The sequence below is a fragment of the Morone saxatilis genome, unplaced genomic scaffold (assembly GCF_004916995.1).
Source record: "Morone saxatilis isolate NCDOM2014 unplaced genomic scaffold, NCSU_SB_2.0 Contig6, whole genome shotgun sequence".
Lineage (NCBI taxonomy): Eukaryota > Metazoa > Chordata > Actinopteri > Moronidae > Morone > Morone saxatilis.
Genome location: NW_023340206.1, coordinates 6907088 through 6922871, shown reverse-complemented (window position 1 = coordinate 6922871; position 15784 = coordinate 6907088). Strand labels below are relative to the sequence as shown.

At 40.9% G+C, this 15784-nt stretch overlaps 3 protein-coding genes across 3 annotated transcripts in view; all 3 read left to right on the top strand.

Moving 5' to 3' along the window:
- Positions 1–951, top strand: part of LOC118339762 (collagen alpha-1(XXVIII) chain-like) — a 32125-nt gene extending 31174 nt beyond the window's left edge. The window contains 1 exon segment of the mRNA XM_035677479.1: positions 588–951. Within this exon segment, the coding sequence (XP_035533372.1) occupies positions 588–796 (209 nt within the window). The 3' untranslated portion in view covers positions 797–951.
- Positions 952–4224: 3273 nt separating this feature from the next.
- On the top strand, positions 4225–9980 carry LOC118339755 (kelch-like protein 41b). Its single transcript, XM_035677470.1, has 6 exons — positions 4225–5450; positions 6485–6642; positions 7020–7127; positions 8300–8485; positions 9350–9496; positions 9584–9980. Exons 1-6 carry the CDS (start codon positions 4344–4346, stop codon positions 9693–9695), a joined length of 1818 nt encoding a protein of 605 aa, XP_035533363.1. The 5' UTR covers positions 4225–4343; the 3' UTR covers positions 9696–9980.
- A 2109-nt stretch (positions 9981–12089) lies between these two features.
- Positions 12090–14845, top strand: LOC118339758 (2-oxoglutarate receptor 1-like). The gene is made up of 2 exons (XM_035677474.1): positions 12090–12324; positions 13502–14845. The coding sequence occupies exon 2, from the start codon at positions 13511–13513 to the stop codon at positions 14525–14527; it is 1017 nt and encodes a 338-aa protein (XP_035533367.1). The 5' UTR covers positions 12090–12324; positions 13502–13510; the 3' UTR covers positions 14528–14845.
- The last annotated feature ends 939 nt before the right edge of the window (positions 14846–15784 follow it).

Genomic DNA, 15784 nt, shown 5'->3' with positions numbered 1-15784 from the left:
GTGTGTGTGTGTATATATATATATATATATATATATAAAATCATATGTGTCAGAGTGATAGTGTAAATTGTACCATAAGAACAAATCAGTGCAATTTTAATGTCAGCTACTGTACTACAAATTTTGACTCTTGTCTCCAGATTCTGCATTCACTAAGCTAGTCTGATACAGAGCGTGTATGCTAATGCTAATAAATCATCACTTTATGTTTTCTCAAAGTCTTTCAGGCCTTGATAGATGAGTCCAGTTTGTTTAGAGTACAGGTAGCGAAGGGGTCCCTGCAGCCCACTGCTGTGTGCAGTGACCACAGTCGTGGAGTATGAAGCAGTGGCCTGGCTCCCGAGTTATAAGTGCTTTGTGATTGACAGGCTATGTAAAGAGGTCATGTAGATGAGGAGCAGGGAGGCCAATTATTGATTATTTTATAGAATCTGCTCCTTCTTGTGAAGAAACAGATGTTGCCTCAGAAGAGCGCAGAAGACTTTGAGGTGGAATTAGGTGGACAGGTCATCAAAGGAAGAGAGATGGTGAATCATTATTTGTGGTCCGACCTTATTTTAACTATTATGTGACATCTTTTCCTGCAGAGATTGTACCACTGGATCCTCGCTGTCTGTTGGTTCTAGACCAGGGCACGTGTCGGGACTATAACATCCGCTGGTATTACGACAAGCAGGCCAACGCCTGCGCCCAGTTCTGGTACGGAGGCTGTAACGGCAACAAGAACCGCTTTGACACAGAAGACGAGTGCAAGAGGACGTGTGTGATTGCGAGATCAACAGGTACACTCACATGATTCATCTCTGCCATATTGATGACACTGATGGCAGTCAGGTTCATTCTGTCGAACAGCAAATCTGTCGTTTTCTTTCTTTTTCTCTCCAATTTCCTCCACCGAAATGGCCGTTACAATTTGATTGCTTCCAAATGTTGAGTATGAGTATTGACTTTTTTTTCTTTGTTTTTATTTTTTTCCAGGAGGCTGAGTGAAGGCATCTGTCTTACATCTGCTGTAGATACTTCAAGGAGGGGCAGCTAATACCAGCCATTTTTCACAGGGTTATGTTAAGTTTCTGCATAATTCTCAGGCATATACGTGTACACTGACACTCCCTTATCTCCGTTACATTTCAGTTCCTGTCTTTGTGCCCCCTCCTGTAGCACTTATTGTAAAATTATCCTCCTCTAATTACAGTGAAAGAGAGCCTAGCTTTGATAGATACCTCCATTGTTGTTATTTGTTTTATATCAGCATCTAACTCCATCTACTCAGGAATACAGATAATCACTCTCGCTGTGTGTGTCCAGCTCCCCGATGAGTCCCACTCCCATGGGACATTTTTTTTCACACACAGTCGATGAGTGCTGCAAAGATTGTGAAAATATTGACTGTTTTGCTGAACATGACCAGTCGTAATTCTGGTGCCTTGTCAATGTCTAAATCATAAAGCGCAGCAATCAATCAATATGCCATAAAGACACAGTGTAGCTATTCATTTCTCTACTCAAAAATCACTGTAGGGTATATTAGTGTATAATCACAAGAGCCAATAAGACACAACATAAATGAAGCCTCTCCACCACTTATATCACTAAAATATTATATTAGTTTGTTTTTTTTTTATATAAAAATGACTGATGCTCTGTAACTTTTATGCATTTGAATGTGTTTTTGTTAGATTTTCTGAATGAAAATGTGATGATTTGTGTTTACATTGTTTCCTTCTTACCACTAACTTCATTTGTTCAAACAGTAATCTTCCAACATAACACTGATGGACAGACACACACATATGCACACTGCCCTCTACTGGGTAACACATGCTGATGTCTCTTAAACTGGGACAGAAGAAGATACTGTGTGAGCAGAATTTGACTTCCATTGTTGAGTAACTGGTCTGTCACTATGTTACTCAGCTTTACTGACTCTATAAATCCATATTGTACTGTTTATTACATGGTCACTATTTGATGTTAAACATTTTTAATAAATCTGATCTAAAGTAATACAGTATGTGCAACCGCAGCATATTCATGGTCAGGGGCTGTATGGAAATGATTTGGAGAAGCAGGGGTGGGAAAAAATTGAGGCTTTAAATTCTGCCTTCTCTTGTGGGATTTATTATATGAACAAGTGACAAAATTAGTTTCAGTTTTATTTTTCCATATCAATAGAGCCAATATGCCAGTTTGGAGACACAGAATAAATATGGATTTTCATATTCTGTGCATGTCTTTTCAGTCCAAGGGCAATTTTATAGTCAGCCAAACTTGATTTATATATGTTATTTTGAACATAAGACTATTCTAATACGTTTAAAACGGGCGCTTACTGTTAGCGTAGTGTTTAATAATCATTAAAACACACAGAATGACTGGAATATTTGGGTAAAGGAATAACTTGTTTCACATAAATACCTTCACTTGGTGGCAAATTTTGTAAAAATTAAATGTCTGATATGAAATGTTTAAACCCGGTTCAAATTCTTAATGGTTTGTCTCTTGAGTTATTAAAGGTTAAATGAGCTCTATCAATTCAGTACTGTTATAATGCAATATTATTATTTGAGTATATTGGGAGGATGCTGCAGTCAAAGGGAGGGTTCAAAGAATATAACACTTGAGCTTTTTTAAAAAGTGCAACCTAAGCTTCAGCCACCCCCCACCAACACCTCCCACAGCCCACGCAGTAATTCTCACCCAGTCTCTACATACTCTACAAAAATGAACCCATATTTGCGAGACATGTTCCTGAACTTTGCTTTATTCATCAACTGTGGCTTTAGGGAAGTAGCAGAGCTTTCTTACGCAGAATCTGCTCTCCCCTTCTGCTTAAATTACATGTTAGACACTCCTCGACAAGTGGCGTAGTCTGATCTATCTTTAGTGCTGCCCACGGGAGAAATGTTACCTAACTCTACACACTCCTCACACTTTATCAGGCCACAGAAGTAAGACGTAAGATCCCTGTTGATTCACATATGTCATTAATGTCTTTAATTACCAGTTTTAACACTGCGCATTGACGCATTTAAAAAACACAGTGAATAAATGGTTTCAGCACTGAAATTATCTCCGGAATTGAGGTGAGTTTAGAAAGGTTTGTAAACTGCAGAGCAATACACTGGCACACAGTCACAAAGACACACACAGACACACACAGACACACACAGACACAAGCAGCTGGACAATAATACACCCCACAGGGAAAAGGGAGAGGCATGCTGATTGGTGGACAGGACAGCTTGAATGTGTGGCTCTCACCTGTTTCTGCACACAGCTGCTGCACCCAAACCTGTCTGGTCCATTTTTAGCACAATGTTTTTGTGCCCCTCAATCTCACTTAAATAAAGACACACTGAGATAAGATAAGAAGATAAAATAAGATAAGATTTTGAACTGATGTTGGCAGTTTCTTTGAGGAATTCAGGCATTTGGCCAAAGTGATTACATTAAACTAAGGAAAATAATAGTTACTTTAGTACAAAACATTTTTATCATTTTTCATTTCCATTTTAATCACTTGGTCAAGAAAAACATGGTTTTAGCTTGTCATATATGATAGCAGATTTAATATTTTTGGACTGTTGAATAAAACAAGTAATTTAAGGATGGTATCTTAATTGCTATGAGAAATTTAGATTTTTTTTTAAGGAGAAAATAATCAGCATAGTGACTATAATTATATTATTTAGATTTAGATTTATAGATGGTGTCTTGGTTTGTTCGTCACAATATATAAATTAGAAAGTATAAATCGGTGTAAGGCTAACCAGAAAAGTTAATTTGGCTATAATAGACTGAATAAATTGAAATGAAATAAAAAATGAATAAATTAATGACAATAAGATATAAATAAAAGGATGATCGGTCTAAAGTCATTAGAGCAGACATATTCTTGAATGTGACAGCGACTGCTCTAAATACACTCCCAGTCATGCGTATAGCTTGAGGTGAACTATTCGAGGGCTTTGACAGCATTGTCTCCGCTGCTAGTCGGCCACATGACACTTTTGGTAGCTGAATCATGGTGGCATATCCCCAGCCTGAGCAGCCAGTTGCTTCTTTCAGTCTGTGACAGCAGCTGCTCGAGCCGAGGCCTGTGCTGCTTGTGATTTGGCCCAGTCAGATTCCACTGGAGCTGGAGCAGGCAGGGGGCAGAGGGAACTATATTTAGAGTGGGGTGGGATTAAATTGCAGGGTCTTCACACTGGAAACCTTTTCATTGCACTGCCTTTTCCATCCAGGACCGACTGCCAAAAGGACCTGTGGCCGCCGTCTCCTTCCTCTCTCCTCTCCACAGATCCCCTTGTTCACCCATTGTTTCCCCATCCTGACACACCATGGACCCCAATGCCATCAAGGAGGAGCTGCGCCTGTTCCAGAGCACCCTGCTCCAGGACGGGCTGAAGGAGCTGCTGAATGAGAACAAGTTTGTAGACTGCACCCTAAAGGTAGGCGACCGCAGCTTCCCCTGCCATCGGCTGATCATGGCCGCCTGCAGCCCTTACTTCAGGGAGATCTTCTTCACAGAGGACGGGAAGGAGGTGGAGAACACCAAGGAGGTGGTCCTGGATGATGTCAACCCTTCCATCCTGGACATGATTGTCCAGTACCTCTACTCGGCCGAGATTGACCTGACCGATGACAACGTACAGGATATAATTGCCGTGGCAAACAGATTCCAGATCCCTTCTGTCTTTACGGTCTGCGTCAACTACCTTCAGAAGAAGCTGTCTCTGGGCAACTGCATGGCCATTTTCAGGATGGGCCTGGTGCTCAACTGTCCCAGGCTCGCGGTGGCTGCACGCAACTTCATTGCTGACCGCTTCGAGCTCCTCTACAAAGACGAGGAGTTCCTCAAGCTCGCAGCCCACGAACTGTTCGCCGTCATCGGTGGAGACTCGCTGAACGTGGAGAAGGAGGAGCTAGTGTTTGAGGCGGTCATGGCCTGGGTCCGCCATGACAAGGAGCGCATCAAGGTCCTCAAGGATGCTTTCAACTGCATCCGCTTCCGCCTGCTGCCAGAGAAGTACTTCAAAGACAAAGTGGAGACCGATGAGATCATCAAGGCTGATCCTGAGCTCCAGAAGACGATCCAGGTCATCAGGGATGCCTTCAAGGGGAAACTTCCGGAGAAGCCCAAGAAGAAGGAGGGGGAGGAGGGGGCAGATGATGAAGGAGGCGAGGAGGACAGCCTATTCCCTGGCTTCCTGAATGACAACCGCAGACACGGCATGTTCACACGTGAGTTCATCCTGATGATCAATGATACGGCAGCGGTGGCTTATGATGTCAGCGAGAATGAGTGCTTCCTGGCGGCTATGTCGGAGCAAGTGCCACGTAACCACGTCAGCCTGGCGTCTCAGAGGAACCAGCTCTACATCATTGGAGGACTGTTTGTGGACGAGGAAAACAAAGATGTACCCCTGCAATGTTACGTCTACTTGGTAAACAGATTTTTTTTTTCATTTGATACTTTTTTATTGTTCCCTCAATTAGAAAATGCTGCATAATGAATTATTCAAAAAAACTGTTTGACATTTTGGGAAATATTTGTGTTCACTTTCTTGCAGATAATGAGATTATTATATTATTATCCCCATGAGCGTAATATCTTCTCCTCTAACTCTCAGCAAGAACACAATGAACTATTCTTATAAAAACCGTGTTTGTACCAGTACTGTAATTCAGCACAACCCTAACCACACCCTAACATTTTCAGGGATATTTTTCGGCATTAAGTGAGCTACGTGCTAACACATGAACGCAGTTACATGGCCATTAATTTCTAACCCTTTTTTTTTTTAACCATAACCATCTCGGCCCTCGTGTTTAAACCTAACCAACCACACCGATCACCAATGAAGGAAGACTAGCCATTCAGAGGCAGAGTAGGGCAGTTAATAAAGCATTGCGTGGGTATTGAGGGGTTGCATACTCTAGACTCACCAGGAGGTGGCGGTTCAGAGTAAGAAGGGCACTCATGTGGACAGAAATAAGTAGCTGTGAGTACTGGCTTATTTCAGGCATTGGTTTGTAGTATCTTAAAAGTCTGTGAATATTTGTGAAAATAATACACAGTGTTAGCTGACAAACTTTAGGGAATATTTTAGCTCATCTAAGCCTCCTCCTCCTTTTGTACTTGATTTCAATGTCTTAATAAAAACTAAATCCCAAACAACGCAGAGGAAAATGAAAGAAATGAAAGAGTGACTGGGACAGTTTTTCCTTAATCCTTCTGAATCAATCGATGCACTATGTTCGCCATGCTGCCCATCTGGTCTAAGTGACACAGGCACTGGAGGAAGTGGTTCAGGCCTTAAATACCTACATTTCACAGCTTAATCAATATGTGGATACCCTACAGTACGGTGATTCATTCTCTCCTTCGTGATGAGATGAAAAACACAGAGCTAATGGGTGCTAAGAGGGTGCTTTCTCCGCTCTTTGTTTTAATGTACTTGTTGTTTTTTCTTCACAGTTGGATCCACTCTCATCTGAATGGGTCGCCCTGCCGCCCATGCCTTCTCCAAGATGCCTCTTCAACATCGGAGAGAGCGAGAACCTGCTGTTCGCCGTGGCTGGGAAAGACCTCCAGACCAACGAGTCACTAGACAGCGTGATGTGCTACGATGTTGAGTTAGTGGTATTATTTGCTCCCTTTGTCTTTGTTTCACTCAGCTTTGTACAGTTTTCAGGTGATAATTAACTTCCGGAAATGAAAAAAAAAGAAAAGGAAAATGTTTTATAATTAATCATGTTTTGATGTGATCTCACCTTCTTAACCGGCTCTGGTTGTTTCTCCAGTGAAGATGGAGCTGTTCTTTTCTTGGATTTACAGTCAGGATATTTAACTAATTTATGTTTAAAACAAATCCAGATTGATTTGGCTTCACCACATGGAACAATTAAGAATTTGAAGAGCTGAGCACGACAGCTGCAGCAAATTCAGGGGAACTAAATAACTATTATTGATTATCATTGTTTAAACTCTTACTTCAATATTCATTTATCAGGAAGATGAGGTGGAGTGAGACCAAAAAGCTTCCTCTGAAGATCCACGGCCATGCTGTCGTCTCCCACAAAGGACTAGTCTACTGCATTGGAGGAAAGACAGATGACAAGTGAGTAACTGTGTGTGTGTGTGTGACCTTACGCCATGAGCTGCAGCTGCTTGTGGTCTATCATTCTGCCAGTCTGCAGGGCTGTGCAGTATGTCATAGACAACAATTACACTGCTACAGTCCTGGACGCTCTAATATGTTACAGTAATGGAAAATACTGATCTGCACATCTCTTGTTGAATGATACAGTGATAGTAAAGCATCTGCTTATTTTCTCTGCCCAAGAGCAAACCACCAATCATTACGTGCACTGTAATTCTTAACTGTGTTTGCAGTGCGTGCAGCGAGTCTTCAAAGCCCAGGGTTTAATGCTGTATCTAATAATAAGCTAATCAATCAATGTGGTGTTTTCAGCTAATCAAGAAGAAACACATGTGCTTCTCCTGCACTGAATTACCGCCACTGGTCTCACAAAAGAAGGTGTGCAAGACTTTATCAGAGTTTTTAAAGGACACAACATGCAATTAACAATCAGCGGGGACTTAATTAAACCTGTGAGACAAAAAGCTGATCCACAAGGCCGAATAATACAAACCTCTAAAAGGAAAAAGAAATCAATTGAATGTAAGAAATGAATTATTACTTATACAAAGAAAAGTACAGTGCATGACTCAAGTTAAAAACATAAGTTTTCAGGCTAAGGAATAAGTAACACTGCATACAAAACACAAAATAACATTAACAAATGTATAGGATATAGATATAAATCAAACCTTCACCAGGTAGTCAAAGGTAGTTTATTATATCTTTCTATTGGTTATTTATTTATTTACTGTAGTTTTTCCTATTGTGTAGGAATTGTATTGTTTGATTTTATGTGTGGATCTTCTCTATTTCTCAAAGGTGTAGCTGTTTTCTTGCTGATTGCTAATTGGAAGCTGTGTCCTTTAAAAAGAGAACGCACTGATGAAGTCTTCATGCTGAAACATGCCGTCAGTCCATTAGTAAAATTAGTGGTAATGATTATGACATTTTCTAGAATGTTGTCTTTTAGTCTAACCGGTTTTGGGTGAAAACAAACTTTCATAATCACATTTATAAAGCAATTTATTCAAAATTGTTATTTCCAATTGTGTGCTAAACTTTTTTATCTTTATATATGTGCTGCTCTTAATGTTTCATGTTTTGACACTTAAAATCCCATGATTATATTCCCTCCTTTGTCTCCACAGCAAAGCCCTCAACAAGATGTTTGCGTACAACCACAAGCAGTCAGAATGGAGGGAGCTGGCGGCCATGAAGACACCCAGATCCATGTTCGGAGCCGTCGTCCACAACGGCAAGATTGTGGTGGCCGGTGGAGTCAACGAGGAGGGTCTCACTGCGACATGTGAAGCCTATGATTTCACCTCAAACAAGTATGATTCTGTTTGAACTCGATTTACCTATTAGTTGAGGAATTGTGTTGTAAAAATTGTTGTTTTGTTCCCAACAACAATCACAACACTCAGAACTCATAAATGGGACCTATTATGCTCATTTGCAGCTTTGTATTCTTTGTACTTGAGTAGCTTTGCATGATTCACTCTTCAAAAACATCCTTTTTATTTTATAATGCCCTTCATACAGCTCCTCAGTTCACCCTCTGTCTGAAACTTTCAGAGAAGTCTGAATTCTGAGCTTTTTGCTCACAGGGATTACTTTTATAGACATTTACCACAAGTTTATCTCATTATTTGATGCATTGTCCTCCTTCTATCAACATCAGACACTGTAACATTATATATATATATATATATATATATGACAGAGCATAATAGGTGGCTGTGGCTCTGGAGGTAGAGCGGGCTATCCACTAATCAGAAGGTTGGCGCTGTACACCATGTGGTGTACAGCACATTGAGTGGTCGGAAGACTGGAAAGGTGCTATATAAGTACAGTCCATTGGACATGTGATTGTTTAAAAGATGAGTAGTATTATGAAACACCACATTATCCAATAAAAAGTTACATAATTAATAGTACTATGAAAATAAGAATGATGAAATAACGTTTCACAGTGAGTTTCTTCTTATTCTACAATTAATTGGTTCATTTATTTTACATTTATGTATATTATTTTGTTATATTTATATAATATTGAACAGTTTGGGGCTCCACAAACCACAAATGAGTCTCAACCACTAAAAATAACTGAAATGTTGAATATACCAAAGTAAAAAAAACGACTAATATGAGACCTCCATCTTACTTGACCTTCTCCTAATGTTGTACCTCCTCAGGTGGGAGCCGTTCACAGAGTTTCCGCAGGAGAGGAGCTCTGTCAACCTGTTGAGCAATGGCGGCTCCCTGTACGCTGTGGGCGGCTTCACTATGGTTCAGATGGAGAACAAGGAGGTGGCTCCCACAGAGGTCACTGACGTCTGGCAGTAAGTCATAGGGACCAAGATTTACGTGTTTTTTCGTTGGTTAACATTGTGTTTCCTCTGAGATCTGACTCTCCTCTCTCTTGTTAGGTATGAGGAGGATAAGAAGCAATGGAGCGGCATGCTGAGGGAGATGCGTTACGCTGCCGGTTCCTCCTGTGTGTCCATGCGCCTCAATGCTGCCAAGATGCCCAAACTGTAGACAGACCCACTTTCTTTCTTTCTTAACCCCTCCAACCCCTCCTCCCCCAGCGAGCTGTCTCCAAGGAGTCTGCACTCAGATTTCTGTGTGTGCAGTTGACATTATTTTTTCTCTGAACTCAGACGATTTTTATCCGTACCATAAACACTCACACTGCTGCCTCTTCAAAGACTGCACCATCTCCACAGTATAACAAAAAGAAGCCACAATTTAGATTGATCTATAAAGCTCTGTTTACATCATTTCTAGCTCTTCTTTTGTAAAATAAACATTTGTAAACTTCTGCTTCTTTGGATGTTTTTGATTTTGTGTGATCCACAGAAAAGTGTCATAACAGACGCTATATCAACACGTCGAGGGCAGCTGAGGGAGAAAAGATATATATTTGTAGCTTCTTTGTACTTTCAGGTAAACAAGGAAGAGGAACTGGGTTAATAGCAGTTGAAGTCTTGCCATTTAAAAACAGCATAATGATCTTCAAACACGTGTCACACACGTGTCATGTCGTTACTACCCTGCAAGCTCAAGAAATGGAAACAACTGGAAGAGATGAGGTATATCTTTACCATTTAACCTCACACTGAATGAAACACATTCACATTGACTTGCAACACTAACAGTGTTTATAGTTGTTTTTACACTTACTCACATTAACAGGATCCTGAAACAAGAGATTTAAATCAATAATTTGAATGGTTGAACCTGTGCACTGCAGCTGTAAAGGAGGTAAGTGATGCAAGTATAGAATTTATAATGCCATGACTGTGAAAATGCTGCTTTATGCGAAAATTTGATCTACAAATATACTATATATATAATAATATACTGTTTGTTTTACATTCTGAAAATATATAATGAAGATATTTTAAGTACAAACAGCTAAATATTAAGGAGAAACTTTCACTTTAATACTGTAACTTAAAAGAGATGTAATGGCCGTTCAAATGGACGGGCTGAAAGAAGTTGAAGAGCCAGTTTAAAGCACGAGAGGAGTCGAAGCACTGTAGCAAAACTAACTATAAATTGAAGTGAAACTGCTGGAAAAGGTTGATCAGTCAGTTAAACTCATCGGTTAAAGATGTCAACTGAAGCGCAGCATAAATTGTAAAGTGTTTGAACAATAAAAGTTGTTGAGCGACGTTGAGTGAAACCAAAGTTTAGTATCTGCTATAAAAACAGATTTCACAGCCAGAAACGGTACTGTTTGGGTTCAGCCTCACCGGTCTCATTAGCACTGTTTCCAGACACAGCTTTTCAGTGAAACCTTCTAATAAATCCACTGTGGCAGCACCAAACACCAGACAGACGGACAGACAGACAGACTGACTGGCAAACATAGCGGAGCATATGGGAGCTAGAGAGCCGGATATGTTGCTCAGCAGTTGGTGGAGAGCAAAACAGAGCTAAAAAACAAAGTAAAGAAATATCCAAAATAATGTTGCTCTGTAACTGCTTGCTAACACGCTCACCCTGTGCACCCTGGCACTGTTGCTTGTTGCGCTACCTTCAATTAGCCAGTAATTAAATTTAAAAAACTGATTTATTTTGCCATATAACAATTATAAAGACATAGAAGTATGATTCCAAAGAAAACATCATTTAAATGTGCAGTCACAACAAAGCTAATTCCTGTTAAAGCTAGCTGGAGATAACAACGGCTAGCCTCGTTAAAGCTACTTCCTGTTATTTAAACAGATATATTTCGCTAACATCTTGGTTAATTTGTTATCCAGCTAAACTAGTCGTGATAGAAAGCTAACTAGCCTGAAGTTAGCTTAGCAGGGTAGCAGCAACTGTCATCTAAGCTCCTGACTCTTAATGTATTTCCCAGTTTTATGTGGTTAAATTGTGAAAAGGTTGTTTTGAAACTCAAAAGCAGTCAGTGCTCTCTGCCTCTGTAGGGCAGTATGGCCTGTTGGTTATAGTGTTCAGTGTTAGTTAGTGATTTCTGAATTGGAATTAACCAGTATTGATTTAAACATTGCTCATAGAGCGAATATAAATCTGTGGCAGCTGTTCAAAACTATAAGTCTGAGTGGGCACTTGTTTCATAGTGAAAGTATACCATGGGTATAAGGTCTGAAAAACAGTAACACTTAGAGGGAAGACACTGTTAAGCGTTCATTTCCCACATTCTTGTAAACTTCATCATTACTTTAATCACAAACCAAGGTCTGTGGCTGTGCCAGATTTAGCTCTGCAGTGTCACACTGAGGTAATCACACGCCTGTTTGAAGAAATAACAAAGACCTTAACAGAAACTCCTGACTTTATTATTTCTGAACAAAAGGTGCTCTGGAGAGTTTAATTTATCAAGAAGCAACCAACACGCTGCCTGACTTGCCTCGTCTTTTCTCTGCAAATTCACCTGAAACCTGATCTGCGTAAATAAGGCGACCCTTGAGCTTTATCAGCTCATGCATGACACCAGGAAGTTCATGCACAGGGCGGAACGTGAAGCACACAACAGTGGGCTTTCAGACACAAATATGCTGGAGTTTCCCCTGGGTGTGGAAGAGTAGAAGGGAAGAGAAGAGAGGAGGTGGGGGAGTGACGGAGGAATGGATGTGAAAACAGATGAGACGCTGAATGCTTGGAGTGAGCACTGATGAGGACACTGTAACTAAAAGTGAGTAGAGAAATCTATTTTTCAAACTGTACCTTTATGACTCAGCACCTCTGTATGCATTCTCAGCTTCAGCTTTTGGGTAGAGTTTGTATTTGTGTCCACAAAACTGAAAGTATAATCATTTTAATGAGTACAAGTCGCTGCCTTTTGGAATCAGAGTGTACATGCAATGTGTAAATGACACCTCACATCCATAATGAGAGCAGATTGCACTGACAGCATTACCGCTATAGAGCCAGGATGCCATAGGCACTGTCATATCCTGAGAGGCTTTCAGAAACCAGACTGTTGACAAAAGGAGAAGAAGATTTTGTTTGCTTCTTTCCCACTGAGTTGGCTTGATTGTTTGTTTCTTTCCTAGTCTGCTCGCCTCTGGGTTTCTTTCCCTGCTCTCTCCATCCTTCCTCAAGCAGTAATTGCCAATGACATTGATATGACAGCTGAGGGAAAAGGGAATGATGATTTGCTGGTAGCCTATTTTTTACTCGCCCAGAAACATATACTGTATATGTGTATTCAACTTGAATTGGGGGGAAGTCAGAAGAATTCACAGGAATGGACTCAACAGCCATTACAAGCAATGTAGCATTTTTTCAGCATATTTGAAAACTTGATCAATAATTTTACATTTAATTCACATTAGCCAGATGATCAGAAACATGACTCTGTGATGTTAATGCTAACGCTAACTCTGTGTCGGCTCATTCTAAGGTAACAAAAACTCAACAATTCTTATTTTCAGGTGATTAAGTCAAAGACTTAATGTTACACACTGGACCTTTAAAGTTTTCAAATTGTGACGGAAAATTAATTAAAAACTATTTCTGGTGTCAGCTAACGCACAAGCGATTTATCAAGCAGCTTTTTGCAGCATACTAAAGAGCATTTCTCACGTTGTAATAAATCAATCTGCGTATTCAAGTGTTAAATATGTATTTTCTGTAATTTTTTTACGTCCCCAAATGATGATTAAATGCTGTTTTAAAACCTTTGCACACTCAAACTAACTCAACACCACCAAATTCACACAAATTGAGTCAAGAAATATAATTTATAAATGCAGAATGTGAGCTCCTTGAGAAGTAAGGACATGACCTCGGGGTCCTCAGTGCCAGCTACAAACCTGATTTATTTATTTTTAAATGTTGTTTGTAAAACTGCTTCTCATACTCGACAGGACTCAGCCATGGCCAGCATCCTCTACTATGGAGATGAACACAACTGCACCAACGTTGACCACCTGCTGAAGCGCTATTACCTCCCAATCTCCTACGGCGTCATCTTCATTGTGGGCCTGGTGGGCAATGTGACTTCCATCGGCATTTACCTGACGAAGCTACGTCCCTGGAAGAGCAGCAGCATCATCATGGTCAACCTGGCGCTCACCGACCTCCTCTACGTCCTCAGCATGCCCTTCCTGGTCTACTACTACAGCAACGGGGACTCGTGGACACTCGGCGACTTTATGTGCCGCTTTGTGCGCTTTGGCTTTCACTTTAACCTTTATGGGAGCATCCTCTTCCTCACGTGTCTCGCAGTTTTCCGTTATGTGGTGGTGTTGAAGCCTTTGAGGGCGGTGCAGGTGCAGCAGAAGTTTTGGGGCATAATGGCGTGCTCGGCCGTCTGGATCATCGCCGCCATCGAAATCACACCCATGTTGACGGTGATATCCTTGGAGAGGCTCAACAACAAGACCTACTGCATGGACTTTGCTAGCATCATATCCAAGAAGACCAACAATGACATGCGGTGGTACAGCTGGATGCTCACCGGTCTCGGCTTTCTACTCCCCCTGGTGGTGGTGTTCATGTGTTACATCGGTATCGTGAAACAACTGGCGAAGGGGCCGCACACGGGCAGTCCTCACCGGGTGCGGGCGCGGCGCGTGACCGTGCTGATCCTGGTGGTGTTTGTGGTGTGCTTCCTGCCATATCACTTCTTGCGTACGTTGCGGATAGAAACTCGAAGTATCCAAGCGACGCCGTGCATGGTGGAGCGCATAGCACATGCAGCATATATTTTCTCCAGGCCTCTGGCTGGACTCAACACGTTCTTTAACCTGGCTCTGTACACTCTATCAGGTGATAGGTTCAGAAGGGCCTTCCTCAGCACTTTTTACTGGGAACAGTGGCGGACCAAGGCCAGGTCGCTGCTCCAGGTGGCCGTCGTCAACAAGCCTGGCAGTGGCATGCCTGCTGTATGACCGATGACCAATATTTTCTTTCTTTAATCTCTCTTTGACTCACGCTGTAGACAAACAGGAAACTCACTCACTCAGACATGATGTCGGGAAGGTTGCGTCACTGTGTGTCTCGCACAGACAATAAGTCGTTTGACTTTGTCTTGCACAAACTGGATGCCAACACCTGAAGTGTAAATATAGGTGAAAGTGCTTGATGAATTAGACCTTTGTCTAAATCTATCTATAATTTACCTGACAAACAATGTAATGGATTCTTTTGTTGGCAGAAATCTCCTTCGGTGTAGAAAGTGAAAGTGAGCTTGCAGTTCTGAGCTGTGGGGTTCCTTTTACTGTATCGTGTTTGTGATTTCATGAAAGGTTTCAGCACACGTTGTATATTTCACATGTATATATCTCAACTGTGAAACAATGACAGTTGTTGCAGACATTCATGAATTGTACTGTTGATCACTTTTAATCTACGGCCATCATTGTATAAAAATATACTATTGTTTATGTAAAATATGTAAAATGTGGCTTCCCATAAGCATACTGTAACTAGTTTTTAGCAATAATTTGCACAATAATTATAAACTTAAGATGTTAGCATGCTGACTTTAGCAGTTAGCTCTAGCACAGCTGCTCACTCTACCTTTGCCGGTTTTTCTGTGTGTTTTTAACTGATGCAGAAAATAAAGTGTCTTTAATAAAAAATTAAAATAAAAACTAAGAAATGGGTTGCCTTACAGATGCTCAAGTTACTAAACAAAGACATAATAATGTAAAATATGTGCATTAAATTACAATAAAAATATAAATATAAAAAATGTACACCTGTGAGTATCTTAACTGTGAATTTAAAGCTGTTTCGTGCTTGTTTTACTACTCCACTGCACTACTTTATAATTCATCATTGGCAAGCGGCACAGCAGGGAACGAGCTGGTGGTGTGTTTGTGGCTGCAGGAGATCAGAGCTCCAGAGAGGACACACTCACAGGGGTGTACTCTCACCCGGGCCGGTGGTAGCCGTAAGGGAATAATAAATGCACTAAAATTCACTAAAATTAAAGATAACATCGTTATGGGTGAGGTTTCCCATTATTGTACCCAAACAAAAAGGTTGCAAGTACTTTAATCACTGATTTTTAATGCACCACCCGGCGAACACGCGAAGTGACAACATATCAAACACACCCCAACATGCTGCGTGAACAGGTGATAATAATTAGTACTAACGCTGTGTGTGAACTCCTAGTTTCACCGAGTTGGAGAGGACTG